This window comes from Cygnus atratus, chromosome 11 (assembly GCF_013377495.2).
Source record: "Cygnus atratus isolate AKBS03 ecotype Queensland, Australia chromosome 11, CAtr_DNAZoo_HiC_assembly, whole genome shotgun sequence".
Taxonomy (NCBI): Eukaryota; Metazoa; Chordata; class Aves; order Anseriformes; family Anatidae; genus Cygnus; species Cygnus atratus.
In genome coordinates, this window is record NC_066372.1 from 600,110 (window position 1) to 624,440 (window position 24,331).

Consider the following 24,331-nt stretch of genomic DNA (forward strand, 5'->3'; position numbering starts at 1 on the left):
CTAAGAGTCTTTATAGGCTATTGAATTCCCAGTGAAATTTAACAGGAAATGTACACGGCGTACCTTGATGCTTTCATGCCCTGTGATGGATATATGAATTGTCATGGGTTAGTGTTTCTTTGTTCAAATACAGAGATTCCTCTGCATTTGGATGTTTCCAGAGTATAGGCAAGAATAAAGTGACTTCTCCCTGTGCTTCTCTCTGGCTGATTTTTAATGATGCACTTACAAACTGCGTGGGGACTCTGTGCAGGTGCTGGCTAGCTGTTTCTTGCATTTGGCTGACATGTTTGCAAGCATAGTGCCAACACAACAGGTATGTGTGAGGCGTATATTTTTGCTGTACATCCACAGCCCTAAACACTTGTACCTCTTTGATTAATGGGAGAGACGCTTTATTAATTGCCAAAGGCTTGAGAGAAAAAAATATTGGTCCAGAGAACTGAAAGAGCCAACAAAATAGGGTGACTGACAGTTTTTTTCCCCACAGTGCTTGGGATTGTTATGATGTCAGATCTGCATATTATTTATCACGCATATTCTCATCTGTTGTAGCAGACAACTCCCTTAGTATTAATGGGAGTTGTGCAATTACAGAGCTGAGAGCATGTGTGCAGCAGGACTGGGGCACAGTGGGACCGGCTGAGGATGCAGTGTCAGTCTTGGATTGGAATGTCTTTATTTTCCTTGGCTTGTCACAGATTCGTACTGGAGGCAGAAGGAGAAGGTTGATATAAATCAGTGACTCACTCCTTTGCTCTTTAATGAAAATCCCACTGAAGTCAATGGGAATAGGCCATAATTCTGTGAAACATTGACTTGAGCAGCATTCTCCTGTGTGCTCTTTGGGTTGTGATACCTTTACTCAGTCTGAGTAATGCCCTGCTCTTCAAACAATTGCATGAAAATAGTTGGAGCTATTTGAAGAGTGTAGTACTGTTTGTACTGCCATGCAGACAGCACAATCTGGACTCTTGCTTTTATTAAAGATATTTATGTTTAATTAATTTTCCCCTACAGAGCTCCACAGAATGAATCAAAAAGGAGAAGTTAAGTCCTAATTCAGTACTTATGGTAACATAAATCCATATTAAGCTCCGGTACAAGCAGGCATAAATTCCATTGATTTCACTGCCCCATTTACACAGAACCGTGTTTGGTCTGAGATCTCCTCTGCCTTGGAAATAATTGCAGTGCAATAAATTTAGGCTTATACCTCAGCTGTGCAGTGAAAGGAGAAAATAGGGATTACAACAGAACAATGCGTGAGTTAAATGCAGATAGCTTTGAAAATAAGTACAATCTGGGAGGAAGCTGGTAATGGTATTTTATATGCTTCAATCAGCTTTCATCTAAGTATCTGAAAGCTTTTCCATACATCAATGAAATAAGCCCAGCAACGTCACTGTGAAGGTAGATGGCATTAGAAAATTATTTTGCATTCCCTATTTGATATTTACCCAGGTAAAAAGTAGTGAAATCTGATGTGGGTGTGGTTTTTTTGTGTTTTTTTTTTTTTTGTGTTTTTTTTTTTTTGTGGATAAAAGCTGAAAAGGATTTCAGGATTTTGATCAAAGCAAGTAGAATGGCATTTTAGTGGATGATATCTGATAAAGTTGATCCCGTTATGAATACCCCTGTTTGGATATAGATTTGTGCTCACAACTTTCATCCTGCAGAAGATTCCAAGCTTTTTAGTGTTTGTGGCAAATAGCTGATGGGGGAAAAGGACGGCTGGCATGGGGGAAGGTGCTCAGCTCACAAGCTGTGAGAAAGTGCAGCAATTGCTTTCTCTTCCACTGGGAGATACTAATGGGGTGCAAACTGTTAGTGGGCCAGTGCAAAATTGGATGGAGTCCACAGTCAGTTTATGTAGAACTAAAAATTGTTTTTAGATTGCCTTAAAATTGAGCCTGAACATGACTTCATTGCGGTGGAGCTGTTGCATGCGAGTTTCTGTTTGTGTTTGCTGGTGGTTTAGAAGAATTCTTGGCAGAAATATCTCAACTGATGATGGTTTTTGTGTTGTTTTGTTGTGCTCCAGAGGGTATAAGGAAGATATTGGTTGTTTCAAAGCATCAAATAATCAAATACAGTGCAATCTTAATGCTAGCTAAAGTTTAACAGTTTGGTTTTAAAAAATCACGTAAAGGTTAAAATATAGAGTGTTTGCCTCAGCTTTTTTATGTCAATGTATACTGTAACTGACCTCTAGAAATTCCTTTTAGTCTTTCCCTTTAGTCCAAGCCAAAATGAGGGTGTTTTTTTTTTTCTTTTTTTCTTTTTTTCTGACCACCCTTAAGATTTTTAACAGACACTAGTTTCCTGTTTAGGGTGATGTTATCTTCATATGAGTTTCTGCACATACTGAAGGCAAATATGCTTTGAGATTATCTGCCCCTCCTCCCCCCTTTTTTTTAAGTTCTAAAAAGTAAGTGTCCATTTGCATGTTTTCAGGCTTTGTGGTGCAGTCAGCCTTCATTAACAGTAGATTCCAGCTGCCAGACTTAGATCTGTATCTGGACTTCAGCATTCAGATTGTGAGGATACTCACGTCTGGAGTTTTGATTCAGAGCAATGTCTCATTTAGAAAAACTCAGAAAAACAAGATTGGATGCAATTTCACTACAGAGCTAAACAAAAAAAAATCTGGAGTCAAGAATTTAATTGTAGGATGCAAGACATATGTTATCTGCTTCTCAGAGTTGCCCGTAGCCTTTGTGAAAAGGCAGGGTATATGTACAGGTTATACAGAAAGGACGTAGAGCATTATGCCTAAAGAAGGGTGGGCAGAAAACCTAAGAAATGTTTATAAAGGAAATGGCGAAGGTCTTACCTGGACACTCTCCCCGGTGGCTCCCCTCTTCTGCCCTCTTGAAAGAGCTAATTGCTTTTAGGTACAACGGTAGATGAGGTCTGAGGGTTTGGGGCTGAGAACCCCAGTGACTGTTAACTGGTTGATGGATGATACCCTCTCTTAATCATCTTCTCAAAAGGGGTCTAAGATGGGTTTTTGTGTATGGAATCATGCAGAGTTCATGAGCTTGATTTCCCTTTCTGTCAGCTTTTAACAGGATGGCATGATTTGACTTATTGCAACAGCAAAAAGTATCTGGGAGGGTGAAAAAAATGATATAAATATTAAGTGGTTTGATGTGAAGTCTAGATAATTTGCATCCTGCGTGGATATAAAGCACAGTTAGAGAGAGCTTGGTTACAGAAAGCACTGTAGCTCAGATGTGTAAGAAAATTCCTGACCGCTTTGTTTTAGTTACCAGTAGTAATTTCTAAAAACTTTGCCTTTGAGCTTACACATTCTCTAAGTACTTATATGGAGTATTAGCACTGTTTTGTGACAAGGCAGAATGAAGTTCAGTTTGTTTTTTAATGTCTATACTTTTCAACATTGCCGGAGAACGCCCGAAAATCAAAATAAGGTGAAAATAGAAAGTATTGAAATAGAATGTGCTGGCATGAATGCATATGTTAAAGTTTGGATGACTTGCTGCCTGGTGTCTCCGAGGTTGCTGACTTTTTCCATTGTGTTAGGTTTCCTGAGCTCTTATTAAACTGCATGCCTGATGAGCTTTGTGTCCATCAGCTGTCCCATCAAATGCAGTGGTACAGCCCATCCTCCGCCTTCCACCATCTCTGGCAAAGCAGGACCTGGCTTCATTAACTGCCTGGGGATAATGCTAGGAGGAGTTTGAAGCTGGTACCGTACCTAGCTGGTGTTCATCAGCATCCTTGCAGATACTGTGGGGGATGTGCTGCATTCCAGGAGTCCACGGGCAGCAGAGACTCGTCTGAGATCGGATCTCGTCTGTTCACATTGTCTGTCTTGAAAAATTCCTATATCAGTAGGCTGGCTATGAGAAAGTTTGATCCATGAGCTCTTCAAATGTCTCTGTCTTTACAGATATCAACGAGTGTGAAATTGGAGCCCATAACTGTGATAGACATGCCATATGTACGAACACAGCGGGAAGTTTCAAATGTAGCTGCAGCCCTGGCTGGGTTGGGAATGGTATCAAGTGCACAGGTGAGTGTTGTATGCGTTTATTTGTAAGGTCTGATCAGCACTGGGTCTTGGTGACTCTGGAAAAAACAATACCACACCTACAAATAGAGAAGACAAATGTTTATCATCCTCATTAGGTCAATTTGACATGATCCGTTGGAGGGCGAATTCTCTGCCATGGTAACTGTGAAATCGGCATTATCTCATATTTGGCGAGTGTGATGGTGGAAGTGAACTGGACCATGGAGAGAGACTGTGTGTACTTCGGGAAAGTTTGTGTCTCATGGGAGACAGTGAGAGGTCTCTCAGTACTCCTTGTGAAAACAGGATATATCCTAGAAGGTCTTAGCCTGGAGGGTGCCCCGCAGCCTCCTCATTCACAATTACCTTGTCAGCATTCTTTGTTGGGCTGTAAATAAGCTGTGACTGCTTTTCCAGTCAGATGACCCTACATACGTGTGGGTTTTATTACGGAAGATCATTTGAAGTAGAGGTTTGGTCATGTCATATACTGCCTAAAGTGTGTATTCATGTTGTGGTGTTTTTTTTTTTTGTTTTGTTTTTTTTTTAAAAAAACTAATGTTGTTTTTCTTATTTTAAAGATCTGGATGAGTGCTCCAATGGAACCCACATGTGCAGTCCACATGCTGACTGCAAGAACACAATGGGCTCTTATCGTTGCCTGTGTAAAGAAGGTTATACTGGGGATGGCTTCACTTGTACAGGTAAGCTTTCTTAAGAATGAGACAAGTACCATGCTTGCATATTCACCTGGCATTTAGGCTTATTAGTGTTATAATTTAAACACAAAAACCATTGAGTTAATATCCACAATGGAAACTTTTGTACTCAGAATTCCCATTCAACCAGAATATAAAGTGTGGATCAGCTACAGGATTGTGTTACATTAGGTCTGGTGCTCCCGAAATTAGGTTGCTGATTCAGCAGATAGCACTTGAGCTCTGCAGCAGATGTCAAAAGATATTATAAGATCTCCATCTTTGGAATTACTAAGAACTCAGCTGGGCAAGGCTGTGAATAACCTGATCTAATTTTGAAATTAGCCTTGTTTATAGCAGAGGCTGGACCAGATGATCTCCAGTGATCTCTTGCAACCTACGTTAGTCTATGATTCAATACAGAAAAAAAAAAAGCTTTTAAAGATTTGAAGTTATTCTCGAATGTCATCTTCCATTGTTTTCTACTTCTTTTAAGTTGTGACAACTTTAAAGATACTGAGTATTATACCTAAAGCAGTCAATTTTTCTCTTGTTAAAATGCAAATTTTCATTGAGTTTTTCTTGTTAGTAGGAGTGGGTGGCAAACTTACTAAAACAATGCTTCGTCATATAATTCATCCAATTAGTTACCCAATCCACTGGCTGCCAACATTAATATTTAAATAGTAGGGCGCATTATTAAAATTATTTTATAAAACTACCTAAAAATGTTTTTGTTTTGTTTTTCACAAGTGAGTTTGTGCTATCTGCCCTATTTACTGCATCATCCTGAAAGATGGTGTCAGGACATGTAGAATGATGGAGGTAGCTGCTTTTAAAACCTCATTTTATAAACTGTAAATATGATTATAAAGTATTGCTAGAGAAATGTTTCCCACCCACACTTCAGTCTTCTGCTTTGAAGAACGGATCAGCTCACATAGGCTTAGTCATCAGGAACCCTGCTATTATGTTAAGGGATTCAGCGTTGCTGGTAATGCAGGGGGATCCTGTTGAGGATAAAGCAATGGGAAGGCAGTTGGTGGGCCAGATTTTCAGCTGGTGCAAATTAGCAGTGCTTTATCAACGACAGTAGTTTTCATGGCATCTGAGAATCTAGCTCAGCAGGTTTAAGGCCGAATTTGAATCATTCCAATTTATAAATGAGCCCTGGGATTCCATTTAATCGAGTCTGTGTTATTTAGTCTTGAATCTGATTCAGCTTCCTTAGTGGCCTTCATAACCTGCAGGGCTTTTTGTTAATTTCCCAGATGATGATTTCCAGGAGTCTATAAACTACATCTTTCAGAGCACTTAACAGAGATTCTGCATTCAGTTGAACACTTTAAAAAAAAAAAAAAAAAAAAAAAAAAAAAAAAAAAGGAAAGCTTATTGTTCGTGGATGCAAGAGGTGGCTGGGGCTCCAATTAGGGTATGCAAATATTCTGTAAGCTCTCTGCCAAAATATACAGCATTCACACTGATAGGTACTACCTTTGCTTTGCCAGCCACAGACTTGTAACAAGCTCACACTGACAGCTAGACTCTGTTGTAGCAAGTATGGTGTTTTGGTAATGTATAAAATGTCAGCTAGAAAATAGGGGCCACAATCTATCTGAAGGGCAGCGTAGCCCAGTAGCAAGGCCGTTTCTCTCATCAGCTGTTAAACTGCAGTTTGATTCTGATCAAGTTATTTTCACTTCAGTGCCACTTTTGTTAGTGTTTTCTATTTGGCATGGAGACCGTCTATTACCATATGTTTGCTCATTGCACAGTAAACCTCTTATTTCAATTGCTGCCTCTAGGCTTTGCTGTAATAGAAACAATAACGATAATAAAATTCACGTGCTCATTCTGAGCCTAAATTTGACTGTGTGTACTGCTTCCAACCGTTGTTAACTGTAGCTACTTTAGCAGCCTGTACCTGTTGCTAATTTTTCTTTTGATTAGAAGCTGCATTTTCAACATGTAGAAAATATCCCAAGCTGTTACATGTAACAGCTTTTGCATATAAGTAGGGTATAGTTTCTTCTGCAAGTGTTCAGAGCTAAGAGAATAGTTAAAATCCTTGGAACGCTGCATACTTCAGCTGAAACAAATGTTGTTGAGAAAACCATGTTTACTGTAAACCTCCAATTTCTTTTTCTTTTACAGACCTAGATGAATGCTCAGAAAACTTAAATCTCTGTGAAAATGGGCAGTGCCTCAATGCCCCAGGAGGATATCGCTGTGAATGTGATATGGGATTTTTGCCAAGTCCAGATGGGAAAGCATGTGAAGGTAATTCTCTGTAAGCTTTAAACAATGCTCAACAAATTCAGCCTTAATAATATTTTATGTTTGAAAAATCTTACAATTGGTTGCAGTTGTGGTTTTATTGAGAACTGCATGAAAACTGTCAATAGTTGCTTTTTTTTCTGTTTATGTGCTTGGATGTTAGTATTTATTATGGACCCCTGGGTCTTCATTTACCTATTGTATAGAGAAAGGACAGTTTTTTGGAGACTGTTTTTCCACATATTATTAGTAGATGTAATTGCTGATCAAAATGGCATTGTCAACTGCCATTTCATCTTGGTCGGTATGTACACAGTTCTTCATTTTATTCATAACAGTTAAACAGAAACAGTTACTTTGCCTTAGTGCACGTGAAGCTGAAAAATGCTGGTTTGGTAGCTAATATAGTGAGCCTTCTTTGAGGGCTTCTGCCAAATGCCAAATCAGAAATTGAAGCCTTGCAGAAAATTTATATGACCACCAAAAAATAAAAATAAAAAAAAAATAAATCCCATGAGTATTTTTTCTGTTTTGAACTGGTTACTGCTCTTCAGTAAGAGCTTTTCATATAAAAAGATTCACAAAACCCAAGGAATACCTATTTTGCCAATGTGTTTAAGGGCATATATTTGATAATGATATATGAAAGCCAGTTTGTGTAGCACTTATCACTTCATCAGTCAGTCCAGAAGCAGCAGCTGTATCATCTGACATACTAATGACTCGTAAGAACTAGTACGTGAGGGAGTTCATAAGTACATCACTATAAATAGGATTTTTCCCCTGAAAAGTATTCTGTGTATTTTTTTAGTAATCTACCAAGAGAAATAATTTGAGTGAATTTTTGCATACATTAAAGGAATATTAGATTTCATACTGTTTCATGCAACAATTTACTTTGAAACCTTTTAGCTAACTTTAAATAGCTTACATAGAGCCTAGCTTCTGTTGTGAAAACAGACTTCCCTTGATGTCTCGGATGTGTACACAAAACAGTATTTTAAGGTCCTTTGTAAACACACACTTTTTTTTATTGTTTCGTTTAGTTGTTCTTTGTCTAATACATAAAGCATTCAGTAAATAATGAATCAGACACAATGATTTAGACAAACAGCACATAGAAGTGAGCTTCAGGTGCCAACCTCAAGATCTGTCAAATGCAGAAACCTGAAGATGAGCATCAAGTTCACCTCTGTGCACAAGCATGTGGGGGAGTTTTGCCTTTTTTTTATTATTACTAATTTATTTTGCTGAAGTTCAGCTTTCTGGAGATGGCTGCTGGTTTAGGATGAACTTCATTTTTAAAGCATATCTCCTGCCATGTTTAATTTTGCTACTTGTCAGGTTAGCCCATGAGTAAGTTCAGATTATTTCTGATATGGCCTCTAGTGACATTGGAAAGAGTCTTTTGCCTAAAAAAAAAAAAAAAAAAAAAAAAAGGCCATGGATTAGATTACTTAGGCTTCAAGTGTAAATCTTGCATGTTATTCTTCTCTGGTCTTACACAGTGCGCAGGAGCAGTCAGTTTCCAGATTCATGTTTTCTGAACTTTTCTGTAGTTTTCTGTGTCTATATTAAAAAAGATAAAGAAACCTTATATTTTTCCCTTCCTCTTTCTCTATCAGATATTGATGAGTGCTCACTTCCTAACATCTGTGTCTACGGTACTTGTCATAACCTCCCTGGACTTTTCCGATGTGAGTGTGAAGTGGGCTATGAACTGGACAGAAGTGGTGGTAACTGCACAGGTAAAGATGATTTCGAACAACATGCTTTTTAATTTTCTATTAGTGTTATAATCTGCTCCTTAGGAAATTCTTCTAAAATGCTATACAAATCAGTCTGAATATAAAGGAAATCTGCTGTATAACACAGAGAGAAAGGTCAGTGGAAATTATACTCAAATGGAGACTGGCAGCCTTCTCCACACTCCTCTTTCACCTTTTTTGTCAACTTCTGATTTTCTAGTGGCTTCAGGGAAGAAAGGGAGAAATACAGCAGAGATAACATCTTTGTCTACATCTTCAAGGCAGGGATGTGTTGTGCCCTGTAGTTTCGATTCACGGTACTGGATGGCAGGCTAATGTCATGTATTTTTCCCTTAAGTATTTTTGAATATTTTATGTGAGTTGATAGATCAGTTTTCCAGGGAAAATACTTTTTTTCCCAATGAAGTGATGAATTAATCTCAGGCTAGTGTTCTACTTCTAAGACGTGTATATACATTTAGAACTTCCTGGAGATCAGTACTTGGTAACTAATGGATTTGTGGTGGTCAGCGTATTATACGTGATATATCTATGGTATGCCCTGTCCTGGAGTATTTGCTTACCACCTGCTGGTTTTTTTTGCAGATGTTAATGAATGTGCAGATCCCACAACCTGCATCAGTGGCACATGTGTCAATACTGCTGGTAGTTACACCTGTGAGTGCCCTCCAGATTTTGAGCTGAATCCTACCCGCGTTGGCTGTGTTGGTAAGGGAACACTCCTTATATTTATTTACAAGTGAAGTTGCACAGAGGCTGCAAGGCTAACTGTTTAGAACCTGATCTCCTTCTGTGAAAAAGTGACACTCTTGGTGGATGAGGGAAAGGCTGTGGATATGGTCTACCTTGATTTCAGTAAGGCTTTTGCAACCGTTTCCCACAGCATTCTCCTCAAGAAACTGGCTGCTCTTGGCTTGGACTGGCGTACGCTTCGTTGGGTTAGAAACTGGCTGAGTAGCTGGGCCCAAAGAGTCGTGGTGAATGGAGTTAAATCCAGTTGGAGGCCGCTCACTAGTGGAGTCCCCCAGGGCTCAGTACTGGGGCCAGTCCTCTTTAATATCTTTATCAATGATCTGGATGAGGGGATCGAGTGCACCCTCAGTAAGTTTGCAGATGACACCAAGTTAGGTGTGTGTGTCGCTCTGCTCGAGGGTAGGAAGGCTCTGCAGGAGGATCTGGATAGGCTGGACCGATGGGCTGAGGCCAACTGTATGAAGTTCAACAAGGCTAGGTGCCGGGTCCTGCACGTGAGGCACAACAACCCTGAGCAGCGCTACAGGCTGGGAGATGAGTGGTTGGAAAGCTGCCTGGCAGAGAAGGACCTGGGAGTATTGGTTGATAGTCGGCTGAATATGAGCCAGCAGTGTGCTCAGGTGGCCAAGAAGGCCAACAGCATCCTGGCTTGCATAAGAAACAGTGTGGCCAGCAGGGCTAGGGAAGTGATTGTCCCCCTGTACTCGGCTCTGGTGAGGCCGCACCTCGAGTACTGTGTTCAGTTTTGGGCCGCTTACTACAAGAAGGACATGGAGGTGCTCGAGCGAGCCCAGAGAAGGGCAACGAAGCTGGTGAGGGGTCTGGAGCACAAGTCTTATGAGGAGCGGCTGAGGGAGCTGGGATTGTTCAGCCTGGAGAAGAGGAGGCTCAGGGGCGACCTTATCGCACTCTACAGGTACCTTAAAGGAGGCTGTAGCGAGGTGGGGGGTTGGTCTATTCTCCCACGTGCCTGGTGACAGGACGAGAGGGGAACGGGCTAAAGTTGTGCCGGTGGAGGTTTAGGTTGGATATTAGGAAGAACTTCTTTACCGAAAGGGTTGTTAGGCATTGGAATGGGCTGCCCAGGGAAGTGGTTGAGTCACCATCCCTGGAGGTCTTTAAAAGACATTTAGATGTTGAGCTTAGTGATATGGTTTAGTGGAGGACTTGTTAGTGTTAGGTCAGAGGTTGGAGTCGGTGATCCTGGAGGTCTCTTCCAACCTAGATGATTCTGTGATTCTGTGTGTTTATGTGAGTCCTAGGTCATGGAAGAGGGCTGGAACAGACTCACCAACTCCCAGCCCACTGCCCCTGGCCTTAGAAGTTGTAATAGTGCAGTGGGAATATGCCTGAAGTGATGCAACACGCCAGCAATGCCCTGCTGCCAGAACCAAGCCCTTGGGGCTTGTTATAGTTGTCCACAATTTACAGCAGGCATGAGATGATTTTAAATTTCAGCAAGTTTAAACCAACATCCAGGCAAATGAAGTTGTGGCATAAAGCCACCTTACACTCTTTGAGCATTGAGTGCAGCTTGGCTAGGTGCAGCTTTCATGACCAATGGAAATGCTGTTGTATTAGGCTCCGATTACTTGTTACTCTGAAATTTTTTTGCTTTTGTTTGTTTAAGAGGGCATAGGGATGCTCCTCAAATTCAAATGTATTTGAAAATCGTAACAAGTAGATGCTTTCATGCTTGTTTATCTCATAGCGAGGAGAAAGCAGTGTATTTCTGGAACTGGAAGGGTGTACAAATGTGGATGGCAATGTAAATCAAAATGAGAAAAGGCCTGGCTGAAGAGCTGTGGCACCACTGTCCTATCCAAGCAGGAAAAGCTGGGTTCTCTTAGACAACACAAGTCACTTTCTTTAGCTGTTATACATGAAATTAGAGTTGTCTGAGGGTATCCCTCATCCTGAGATGTTGTTTGTGATTTCTTTTCCCCTCTCCTAAGATGTTTGTTGTTAATGTGCATTCTGAATAGATACACGATCTGGCAACTGTTACCTGGACATTAAAACTCGTGGAGATAACGGTGGCACCTTCTGCAGCAATGAGATCGGAGTGGGTGTTTCTAAGGCCTCCTGTTGCTGCTCTCTGGGCAGAGCTTGGGGAGTTCCCTGTGAACAGTGCCCACCTGTGAACACAAGTAAGTCAGCTTTCCTGGGTTAGACACAACAATACAATGTGATCATTTACTGTATACCTGCAGGAAAGAGGTCTTTGAAGAACTTTATCAGTCTTAATGAAAAACTTTAATAGCCTTTCATAAAGGTTATCTAGACAGAATATTACTACTTTTGGGCAAATTTGCTGTTACACAAAAACAATTGACATTATGAAATGGAATAGCAGTTGATGTTATAGAGTAAAATTTAATGTTGTTATCTGGTTACTTTACATTTATATTATCTGTAATAATTTGACTAATTTTCAAAGATAATTGTGCTGAAAATGTTTCTGCTATTTTAAGTTTGTAAATCTATTTCGTTTTCAGCTGAATATAAGGTTCTTTGCCCTGGAGGAGAAGGATTCCGACCAAATCCTATTACAGTTATATTAGAGGGTAATGTTTACATTTTCCTATTTTTACATGCCTAAAATTATTAAACTCTTGAGTGTTGTTTTTAATGGAAAAATGTAAATGAGATAATGTCTGTGAATTTGTTTGAACAGATATTGATGAATGTCAAGAACTGCCTGGGCTCTGCCAAGGAGGAAAATGTATTAATACATTTGGTAGCTTCCAGTGTCAGTGTCCATCAGGGTACTATTTGAATGAAGAGACGCGAGTATGTGATGGTACGTAGCCTTCACTTAACTAGTCTTCAGCTTTTATTGGTATAAAATGATGACAAATCAACATGTAGCAGAATTGATCTGTCTTTGAAAATGAAAATAAGCAGACCAATGCAGCTTTACAGTAGAAAGTTGGAACAGGTTGAAGTCTTACATTGAGAGAGAGAATTCTTTCTTGACCATGTTGAAATATATGCAAATTTATATTCAAAATAATAAGATTTTTGTCCAAAACAGAATAAACAGCAATTTATATGTAAAATATAGTTTAATAACCAGTTATAAAATAATAGCTGTCCAGTAATGGGTAATAGAATGGTTTATGGGTAGTCAGATAAAGAACTAACTTGCCCCTTGGTTTCCTGGGTTGGTTACAGTGTCTTTGTGCTTTTTATCCACTGCTTATTTTCTGTCCTATTGATTTCAGTGTCCAACTGAAAATATTTGTTAGACTGCAAAACATTTTTCTTCCCCCAGCGCTGTCAGTAGTATATATTCATCACATTGCGTGAAACTATCAGGTTTTACTAGATACAAAACTTCAGGCAACCTCTCAAATCCTTAAATTTCCCAAAGCCCACACTGTCTTCAGCCTTCCAGACTGTTAATAATGTTAATACAGTACCTACGATGTGCCAGAGACTGCAGAAATACAAAAGATTCAGGTTCTAAATTAAGGCTGAAGCAAAGTGCTTCATCCATATTGTGCTTATGTAGCTCAACAAATGGTTTCCTGTTAAAGAGGAGATCTACCTTTTTATTTTTCCTTAGTGGTGTGTCAAAGATGGTTTAAAATGTTAAGGTTAGTGAACTAATATTGAACTTTTAGGAACCAAGTTGGACTTCTTCTGTTGTTATTTTAGCAAATGTTAGAGCCTCTTGATGAAATTAACATGACATCTTGAGTTGGGAAAGTTGCTCACTTTTCCCAGTCAAAACAGACTTGAACCCTCCAATCAGTCTGTTTTAGCATCATTACTTACTGAGATGGGCACTCCACAGTAAACAGCTTTGGTTCTTGGCTGGTTTTGGGAATTCGGAATGAATGAGATCCTCAAATGATATTTTTGTGTGGCAATTGCAGAAACCAAATTACTGTCTGTGAGCTGCCTAGACACATTAGAGTCCCCATCTTCACACCACAGCTGGGCTCTCTGTGGCCACTTGTGCCACAAACTCCTCCACTGTGTGGGCCTTGCTCCACCATGATCTTGTTCAGAGATCCTTCAGCTGTCCTCTGTTAGTACCTTCCAACCTCAGGTGTTACTGAGACATTTTCATTCTTGAAAGCACAATGAGAAAACTGCTGTGGCCACTCACTGCCTTTTTATTCTCTTCTAGATGTGAACGAGTGTGATACACCTGGCATATGTGGACCTGGCACGTGTTACAATACTGTTGGGAACTACACCTGCATCTGTCCTCCTGATTACATGCAAGTCAATGGAGGGAACAACTGTATGGGTACGTGTTGTGGGTTTTTTTAAGCTTTATATTCATGCTTTGGGCCAGGGCTTTAGCTGGCACAAATCAGAATTATTCTTCTAAATTTAGTTAAATGAGAGTTAACTAAATAAAAGATCTACCTTCTTTTATTCATCTTATTGCATAAACCAAGGTAGATCACTTTTATTACAGACTTTTTAGTATCTCATCAGAATTTCTCTTTTGATTTGATAATTTATGTGTTCATCCTTTCCAGTTATCACTTCAGCTTTTCAGTTAAAAGCTTCTGCAGGTGAAACACTACTAAAATGATTCAGGCTTCACAGAATGAAATCACAACCTGTGCACAGTTTTTAGGAGGAACCACAAACAAACTCGTGTTTTTAAATTTTAGGCAAAACGCCAATACTGAATCCTTTAATGACTCTGATCAGTGTTACAGCAGTGATTAGGACTCTTAAATGTTTGTATTGCAAACAAATCTTCATACTTTTAGAGTAATCTTGTTGGGATAAATTTTTATGTAGTATTCTACAGTGCCACAACATCTATTTGACAGGCATCTAAAAAGTATGTATGTGAAGAATAGTTCTTAAACCCTTCAGGTTCACCATCTTCTATAAGAATTGCTAATGTGTTGGCCTTTTTTTATTAATTTTCACAGATATGAGAAGAAGTCTGTGCTACAGAAATTACTATGCTGATAACCAAACCTGTGATGGCGAGCTACTCTTTAATATGACCAAGAAAATGTGCTGCTGTTCCTACAACATTGGACGTGCATGGAATAAGCCTTGTGAACAGTGTCCTATACCTAGCACCGGTACTTTTTTGAATTGGGAAGCAATTTGAAAGCCTTGGTAACATGAACACTATTAGCAGGTGTAACATTGTTAGAGAAAGAGATGCTATGACTTTGTCTGCTCTTGTGTGTCTAAAATGAAGAGATCACTTACCTCTTTTGGCCTGGATGTGATCAGCCCTAGTCACAATGAAGGCATATGTTTAAATCCTTTTGGAGTGGTATGTGTACAGACTGCTGGGCCATGCCTCTTCTGTGACAGTTTCCTTTTCTGGGAGACTTCATGCTGTATAGTTTGATCCATCTCTTGGCAAATGCCTATTATTGATCAAGTACTGAGGCACTGACCAGATTTTTATTGGCATTGCTTCAACCAATACGGTGTGTGCTGTGCCTTGACTGCTGAGGTACCTTGGTCTCTTCTGAGAATGATCTATGTCAAGCAGCTACAATAAGATGTAGCAGTTTCTGGGCTAATTGTATGGGCATACAGGAAACCTCCACATTGACTTAAGACTCTGCGAAGTTGAGCCCAGGATATCCCACTCTGGTTTGAGGTGGTTAGCTACAAGAATAAACTTCCTAGACAATTATTTGGATAACTTCCAACTTATGATTCAGACTTTTTTAAACTCAGATCTGGACTTGTGTGCAGAAACTGTAGTGCACAGAGATAAACATATGCACAGCAAAGCCAGGATGTGAGCCCAAGCCCTCCTCATCTTTTTATGTGCTAATTTCAGTGGCCTTTGAATGAGAACTCAAGTACATACTAAGCATCACACAACCTTAGGGAAGCATCTGCATATTTCTACATACCCTGCAGGTGTTGAAAGAGTAAAAGTAGAAATTTCTTTGGGCAAAGGATGTAGTGAATTTTTGACTGTTGATTAATTCAAAATACTGTAATTGCTGCTTTGTTCTCCAATTGTAGATGAATTCTCTACGCTCTGTGGAAGTCAAAGGCCTGGCTTCTTCATTGACATTTATACAGGATTACCAGTTGGTGAGTTGTGATTTCTGTTTTGAACTAAATTCCATACTACCTCTGCCCAAGGAAGGGAGGATGTTTCTTTTCCCAATTATTTCTTTCATGGGAGGAAGAAAAGCCAAACAGTGTAACGGAGATCAACCTTCTGTTGAATTTTGAGCCTGCAAGCTTTCCGTATAGCTCCTCCTAGCTAGCAGCAATGATTATTGCTGCTTGTTATTAAGGCAATATAAAGCTCTAAATAAATTATCATCAGGCCTGCATGAGCAGGGCACAGATACCAAGCCTACAAGGTCTGGGAGTAAGGCCAATCAGCATTTGTTGAGTAGAATTAGGAGTCTTTCCTTGAGACTAAACCAGAGATTTAATCTGACATTTCATACCAGTTCCCCTGTGTATTGGTTTGACAGAAAAATCCTTTTTTCTGTTCAACTGGAATATTTCTCACATATGTTATTGTGTATAACTTTTGAATGGTGAGTAACAAATTACAAAACAAAAAGAGGGAGAGAATGAGAAATTCAAAGACAAGAATCTGAGTAAACCCTGCTGGGACTCTATTTTGTTTTTATTCACACAAGAATGCAAATAAGAAGCAGATAATGTGCCATGTAACAAACAGAGGCAGTATATAGGCAGTAATCAGGTGCTTTAGGATTAAGCTGTTGCCGTGATGCAGTGTTTGGCTAGTTAAATCGTGATACTTCTAGTGAAGTGGGGAATATCATTTTCAAAGAAGTTAAACTCTCTCCATTTGGCTCTTCCAAATAACTTCATTGTAACACTCAGAATGACGAGTAGGTTCACCAGTGCTGTGGATGGGAGAAATGAGGAGGGGTGTGCGCTGCGCTCTGCCTTCCCATGTGGCAGGATATGTCTTCGCTACAGAGAAGAGTCAGGATCTGAGGAAACGGGAAACATTTACATTTCCACAGTTTGGAATGACTTGCTATCTGTTGCAGTTGGAAAAGTTCTGATGATCACACGTGCTTGATGATTCTATTAAGGATAAATGCAGGAGGACATGTTCTTCAGCAGAGGATTTTATGAAGTGCCATTTACAAGTATTTAAAAAAAAATTCTTCTTGCAGATATTGATGAATGTAGAGAGATTCCTGGAGTGTGTGAAAATGGGATCTGTATAAACATGGTTGGCAGCTTCCGATGCGAGTGTCCTGTGGGTTTCTTCTACAATGACAAGCTACTGATCTGCGAAGGTAGAGTGTTGATATCATTCAGAGAAATGGTATTTCACCAGCTGACAATTCAGACAGTGGCAAATTTGATATACTTGCAAGTCATTCTGAGCAAAGGAAATTACTGGTGTCAGTGTAGTAAGTCTATGTTAATTAAGACTTCTATGATTTTTTTTTGCATAGAAAATACCAGATTTTCCATCAGACATCTTAGGCTTTGGAGGAGCATGAGTCAGCAGTCATGGGAAGAAACGTTGTTTTTCACATTTGACAGAAAAGCCAAGACAAGAGTAGTCATCTTGAGTCAAATCACAATAATATTTTTTTATTCTAAGATATTTTTTCTTATGGGACCAAGATTTCTGTAAATAATATAAACACATGACAACTTTTTTTTTTTTTGGCCAATTTAAACATTTCCTAACATTGTATTAGTCATTTTCGTGGTGAAACCAAAGACAGTAGTATGAGTTGCTTCGTTCCCTGGTGTGGTTTATGACTGCTGACAAAATGGGTACTGCAAAGCAAGATATTGAGAAGCTTCAAGTACAAGCATGTTCTGTAGGCAGCTTCTAACTGAAATGTTGAATTTCTAGGGAAATAATGTTCTCTATTTGCAGCAGCTTTGAGAAACCCAAGTGACAATGAGGGTCGTGTTGACTTTGACCCAAGCTTAAATGGATTCAGAGGATAGCCTCTGCTCTGCCATCCAGTGCTGTGGATGCTGTTTAATGAGAATAAAATTGCATTTAAGTGCCCTGCTTCTCTCCCCACTCACCTGCCTTTATTTTTTTTCCAGAATAATATTGATTTATTACAGTCAATATCTATTGTTAGAACATGATTGTGAGAGTCAGCTCTCTTAGACTATGTATTTCTCTAAGAGTGCTATTATACATTTATCTCTTGGTTATACCATCTAACCTATAAAACACCTCTCTCCCTTCCATATTCTGGGAACAAGGGGGCTAGCAGCAATCCATCCACAATAAAATTCTACTGTGATTCCATATTCAAAGCTTAAAAAATATAATCAAATCCAGTTCTAATGCTTTATTTTCACACCTCGTTGCCTCTGACCATGAATTTAACTTGTTCTGTCAGATTCTTACTCAGTCTTAGTCTGTCTGGGTAACTAGTACGTGAGGTATTGGTCTCTGAGGTGCTGCTGCTGGTAGAAATTGCATGTGGTAGTACAGCTCTCCCAAGTGAGTGTGCTGCCTTCAATGTGCAGCCATGCACAGGAAATAATCCAAAACTGAGCTTCCCAAGTTGTAAGTACAGACAAATATCACAAAAGGGAAAAATAGTCGTTCATGTCCATCTACTTTTCACATCCTTAAATAAGGAAAACTGTTTTTTGTTTGTTTTTTTTTTTCTTGCCAGAAGTTTTGTGTTGCTGTTTATATTTATATTGAAAGCTGCTAATGTCCAACATGGATCTTGTTTCTGTGTTACGACTGGGGGGATGCTTATAGTCTCCACCTGCAGATCTACGTGGGCATAGCAACTTCCTTATTCTGATCGCAGTCTGACAGAAGTCCATCCAAGTGAAAGGTTGCAACAGTCCTTTCCTGTGCACTCCAACACTTTCAGAAAACCATTATATCAGTCTTCTAAGCAGGAATAAATTTTACAAATGGAACATACAGATTTGGGACCATTTCAACGAGACATCTAAATTTAACCAAGTACCTAATTTTTTGAGTATATTGATGTTTTCAGAATTAAAAAGAAATACCTATACTTGATAAGACAATACTCCTTTACACTAAAAACAAAGTGGTTTTCTTGTCTTTCTAGTACCAACTTACCATAACAGTCAAATTCCTTCTTGTATAACAGATATTGATGAATGCCAAAATGGACCAGTATGTCAGCAAAATGCCGAGTGTGTCAACACAGCAGGTAGCTACCGTTGTGACTGTAAACCTGGCTATAGATTCACATCAACCGGACGCTGCACTGGTGAGTACTTCTGCCTTGTTTGTATGAATGTCTGCAGAAAGTAGTACCTTTTAAAAGAAGTTTAAAAAAGCATTTCTCCTTTTCAGTAAGATGTATTCTTTATACTAGGAGGTGATCTAGACTCCAAGAACCCTCCTCTTAAAGACTTTTAGGAAATCCCATAAACATTCTGCTAATTCCCGGAAGACTAATGGGCCCATCCTGCAAAGGCATAAATGATAGTTAATCACCTGAGTAGGTATTTGTCCTTCATTTTATCCCACCAACTGCAAAGATCTTTCTTTAGTCCATGTCATGTCTGGCTTCACTACTTCGAGACTAGCTGTTTTCTGACACTAAAAATGCAGCTGCTGACAGAGAGTGCGGTATTTTCCCCTTCGTCTGCATAAAGTCATTTATTTTTATTTTCTGGATGTGTTTTAGCACTTTTTTTTGCTACTTGTTTTTTCACGAATAAATCACTGCTTGCTGGGGTCTCTGCTGATAAGGTGGACTTATCTGCTAAGCCATATGCAACAACTAACTTAAAAAGCTTTTTGTTAAACTTCCTAACTTTTCTGTGGGTTTAAACTGGCCCTTGAACATTATTTTTAAATAATCCCTGACTGGGACTGTAGTTCTCTAATCTATTTGGTCTTTCTTCTAATATCATAGTCCAGAGAGGCATTTGTGTTATCTTGATTACTCGAAGAATTGCACAGATTTTAGAGTGCTAGGAGCTAAAGAGCTGTAAATATTATATACGTTTCTGAACAATATAATAATTACAAAGGAAATTGGTAACATTTTCCTTCTGTTTTTGCTTCTGAGTACTTGAGTTTTAGGAAGTGCACTTTTCCCTGCAGTGCAGTTTTTCATTGTTTCATGAGACCCTTGAGGGAAAAGGGTGTAGGGGCAACCTGAACTCTGCTATGAGAACTAAAACTTTGTTTTGTAAAGCTATGCAGTGGCACATGTAAATATGCAATGTATTCCCAATGTAATTGTTGTTTTTACGTGTTCGACCGTAGTACAGGAAGAGCAAGGGAAGGTTCTGATATGGGTTACAATAACCCAGCATGAATTGGCACAAAAGTAATACTTCCCTGTATTTTGCTCTTATTTTATATTTCGTGAAAATAAAGTGTAACAATTAGAGTCAAAGGTGGTTGATAAAGTACTTGATCCAGCAAAGAAAGGAAAATCCTAACTGCTCTGCTGAGAGCAGAGTGCTAAGCACCTTGCAATGCTGGATCAGTCATGCTTCTGCATTAAAAAGGATTACACCCCAGTAGCTTGTATGTTACTGAATCCTAACTAGGTTGTATCATGGTCAACAATACTATGAGTACTTCATTTATCTTATTATAAAAATAGCATTCTTCTGGTGCTATCTATTGTTGTGTAATGAGTATTTTTTCTTATAAACAGTTAAAACAATTCTGCCTCCCAGTTTTTAAACAATTCTAGTGTTCTTTACTGTGAGGGTGGTCGAACACTGGAACAGGCTTCTTAGAGTGATAGTTGATGCCCATGCCTGTGAGTGTTCAAGAGTCAATTGGATAATGTCCTCATTAATCTGCTTTATCTTCTGGTTCATCCTGAAGTGCTCAGGCAGTTGGACTAGATGACCTTTGAAAGGTCCCTTCCAATGAACTATTCTGTTCTGTTCTATTGTCTGTTTATCCCAAAAGAAGTGATTTTTCCCTGGGACTTTGAATTCACTGTTCACAGAGCACTGAAGAGAGTCATAGTTTTTCTTTCCCTTCCACATTTCTGAGATGAGAGAATTAGGAATTCTTACATCAGCATGTTATCCAGCATTGGTTTCCTTTCTCCTTCCTTTAGATTCTAGTTAGCAGCAGTATCCTTAATAGCATTGGCAGAGCTTAGTTGTCAGTAAATGTTCATCCAAAGTTACTAATGGAGCTGATTGATATACAGTAATCCTAGGGATGAGAGCTATCAGGATGGTCCGTGTGCTTAGCAGAGTGTGGAGAACAGACAAAGGAAAACAAGATTTAGCACACGCAGTTCTTTGCAGTTAAGAACAACTTCACTCTTACAGTTTTGCAATGCACAGTTTGTTATGAAACTGCATCTTAGACGTTTTGCTTAGATTGTATGTAAAATAAAATTACAGAACACTAAAATCGATTAGATTCCAATACAGGCTTATGGGAGCACATCAGTTGCAGTATTTTGGAGCTGCAGCAGATAGAATGCCAGGAAGCATACTGAATCAAACCAGCTTTTGTTGGTGGATGAGGTCAACCAAAAGACCTCATTTGATTCATGTTTCTGATTTGTTATGGAAAAAGTCTGCTGGACAGTAAACATTTTGTTCTTTGACATTTTGTTTCGCTTACTATTGATAAAATCCTGCATTCTGCCTGAAAGCATTCATAACAAGAGTAGCAGGAAACAGTTAGCTGTTGAACTAGTGTAATAGATGTCCTGCTATTGTAAGGCAGCAAATCCCATGCTAGCAGGATAGTTTTCCCCATCTCTTTATGCAGTACTATACAGGTGATTTTATGCTTCTGTTGGCAAAATATTTTCTGGCTACATACAGCATAACTCTTCTTGCTGTTTGAGCTTTTGTTGTGATTTATCCTGGCAGGCAGCTAAGCATCACGCAGCCATTTGCTCACTCCCTGCCCATGGACAGATGGGGGAGAGAATTGGGAAAAAAAAAAGGGGGGGGAGGAGGGACAGGGGGACTTACAGGATGAGATAAAGACAGTTTAATGTGACAGAAAAAATAACAATGATAAAAAAAATGTACAAAACAAGTGATGCACAATGTAATTGCTCACCACCCACTGACTGATGCCCAGCCAGACCCTGAGCAGTGGCCTCCCTGCTCCCACTCCCACCTCCCCCAGCCAACCCCTCATCAGTTTTATTGTTCAGCAGGATGCCATACAGTATGGAATATCCCTGTGGCCAGTGTGGGTCAGCTGTCCTGGTTGTGTCCCCTCCCAGCTCCTTGGGAGGCACCCCCGGCCTCCTCAATAGCAAGGGCAGCGCACGAAGCTGAGTCCTTGACTCTGTGTAAGCACTGCCCAGCAACAACCAGAGCATCGGCATGTTCTCAGCATTATTCTCATCCTAAATCCAAAACACAGCACCCTACCAGCTATTAGGAAGAATATTAACTCTATTCCAGCTGAATCCAGGACAGCTTATCATGCCTTGTTTGTCTGATCTACAGGACCATCACATTGCATGAGACACAGGTGCTACTTGTACTCATTTTATCTCTGCAGAGTGCCTAATATTTTAATGCATTTTTATCTTTCTGTAAGCTCAGTGAGAAGAGTGTAGGATTCATTTCAATTTCAGTTTTGTATGATTTCAGTAAGTCAGTTAAGCAAAGTTGCGCTTAACATGGCTAAAAGCAATAAGCTGCTTTCATGAGAAGGATACAAACTGTGATATAAATACATATATGTGAGGCTTTCACATCCACTGCGAAATCAATGTAGAACACTCAGAAATCTCCTGACACAATTTCATGTCATTAAATCTGCTTTTCAAATCCAGTGATTTGAAAATCACAGTTTAGTGACATGATTCCCTTTCAGCAAGAATTCGTGTTTCAGCAATATCATTTTTACACTAGATTTTTACAGCTCCACAAATGTTGTAAAGGTAGTTTACAAGCAAAGAACCCATTTCCAGAGATTTATTTAGTAATGTTTCTCTTATTAGTAAATTAAAAATACTACTTTAAATTAGAGACCTGCACTGAATTCTAAATATCATGGTTGATGCTAATACATCTTTCCAGCCTTGTAGTTTAGAGGCCTTAACTTTCAATGTGCCTCTTTGTTTTCAGATCGGAACGAATGTCAAGAAATTCCAAATATCTGCAGCCATGGGCAGTGTATTGACACTGTCGGAAGTTTTTACTGTATTTGTCACAACGGATTCAAGACCAACGATGACAGAACAATGTGTATAGGCAAGTATATCCAATTAAGTTGTACTTAGACTAATGACTATCTTAATGGAAGCCGATCCTCTGTGTCATAAGGAATGACACTGTAAGAACTGATTGTGAGCCATCTACCACCGGCAATGGTGCGAAAACACCATAGCTGGCAAATGGAGATGATAAGCTGATAATGAAGGAAGAACATCTCATTACTGTAGATAGAACCTCTAAAAATATATATCCTGTCTAATGAACTGTTGATGCCTTCATTTTTCAGGAAAATATTCCTTCCTTGTTAGAATTTTCTGAAGCATTTTGTCTCATTTATTCCTTTGGGCAAGAAATCTAATAGATGAATATTGCAATACAGCAATTGTGTACAGCCTACTTGTTAATAGAGTAAGTGAAGGATAGATTTCCTGCCAGAAAAGTGCCCTTTTCAGAAACAGAGACATCTTCATAAAGAAGGAAGTTCTGTACTTAACCCATTCATAGCTGTTAGTTTAGATCTGTTGTGGATAGGATGAGATTTCAGGATGTTTATGATCAAAGATAAATTAGAAATCCTTTGGGAAGGGTGAAATAGATACAAAATAGATTTAGGAGAATAAATTATCATTGGACACTTGATCTATTTTTACAGATGTTGCTATCAAATACATAAACCTGTGTAAAATCTTCCTTTTGGAAGACAGGAAAATCTTTTTTACTTCTATTTGCTCTGTGTTGGCAGTAGATAACTTCTCATGCCTGTGGGATAGCTACAGGCCTTCCTTTCCCCATTAGAGATTAAAATTCTTGCTGCTTGTTTTTTCTCCTTTGTTTGTAGATATCAATGAGTGTGAGAGAGATGCCTGTGGCAATGGAACCTGCAGAAACACTATTGGCTCTTTCAATTGCCGCTGCAATTTGGGGTTCATCCTCTCACACAACAATGACTGCATAGGTAAGGAGTGCTGAGACCAGTTAAGTGTTTCTAAGACTTTCTGCTTCTAGTGAAATTAACATTAGTACCATCATCTCTACGGAGTTAAGATTGCACCTTGAATGGTCTGTGTGATTAAAGACAAAAAACTATTTCTTTGGTCTGAAAAGGCCTCTGATTGTAAACTTCTTGCTTTTCTATAACCACTTAAATGTTTGCTTGTGAAATATGCCATTCCCTTTTTAACTCTCGCTTTGACAATTTTATAACATAGACTAATAGGAGTATTTTTCCCTCACTTGCTTTTTCAACAAGGGTTTATTGATGAATTCTCAGTTACTGTGTGATATGGTGTAAACAGAAATCTTATCTATGCAATTGTACTTGGTGCAGGTATTTCTCATGTATCTTTCAATGTTATTTTAGACGTGGATGAATGTGCAAGTGGAAATGGGATGCTCTGCAGGAATGGTCAGTGTGTGAACACGATTGGATCTTTCCAGTGTCTTTGCAATGATGGCTATGAGGTGGCTCTGGATGGAAGGACTTGTGTTGGTGAGTACTTTCTTTTAGGGTCAAAAAAAGAAAGTGCAACAAACCTTGAAAAGACAATGTTGAGTGAAAAGTGAGGGAGGTCAGAGAGAACTGTCAAAGTGTTGTCATTATAGCTAGCTGAAGAAAATGATGACAAGTGGATGAAGACACTTCTGCTTCTGGAAAGTTCCACCATTAGTTTGATGGA

At 39.2% G+C, this 24,331-nt stretch overlaps 1 protein-coding gene across 3 annotated transcripts in view; it reads left to right on the forward strand.

The window, feature by feature from the left end:
* Positions 1-24,331, forward strand: part of FBN1 (fibrillin 1) — a 156,568-nt gene that overhangs the window by 111,082 nt on the left and 21,155 nt on the right. For 2 of the 3 annotated variants that reach the window (XM_035553775.2, XM_035553776.2), the window contains 16 exons: positions 3,920-4,042; positions 4,624-4,746; positions 6,895-7,020; positions 8,643-8,765; positions 9,372-9,494; positions 11,525-11,689; positions 12,038-12,106; positions 12,217-12,342; positions 13,681-13,803; positions 14,450-14,608; positions 15,522-15,593; positions 16,670-16,795; positions 18,620-18,742; positions 22,566-22,691; positions 23,494-23,610; positions 24,016-24,144. In XM_035553775.2, the coding sequence (XP_035409668.1) occupies positions 3,920-4,042; positions 4,624-4,746; positions 6,895-7,020; positions 8,643-8,765; positions 9,372-9,494; positions 11,525-11,689; positions 12,038-12,106; positions 12,217-12,342; positions 13,681-13,803; positions 14,450-14,608; positions 15,522-15,593; positions 16,670-16,795; positions 18,620-18,742; positions 22,566-22,691; positions 23,494-23,610; positions 24,016-24,144 (1,953 nt within the window). The remainder of the gene's footprint in view (positions 1-3,919; positions 4,043-4,623; positions 4,747-6,894; positions 7,021-8,642; positions 8,766-9,371; positions 9,495-11,524; positions 11,690-12,037; positions 12,107-12,216; positions 12,343-13,680; positions 13,804-14,449; positions 14,609-15,521; positions 15,594-16,669; positions 16,796-18,619; positions 18,743-22,565; positions 22,692-23,493; positions 23,611-24,015; positions 24,145-24,331) is intronic. The other variant, XM_050712902.1, reaches the window with a different exon arrangement.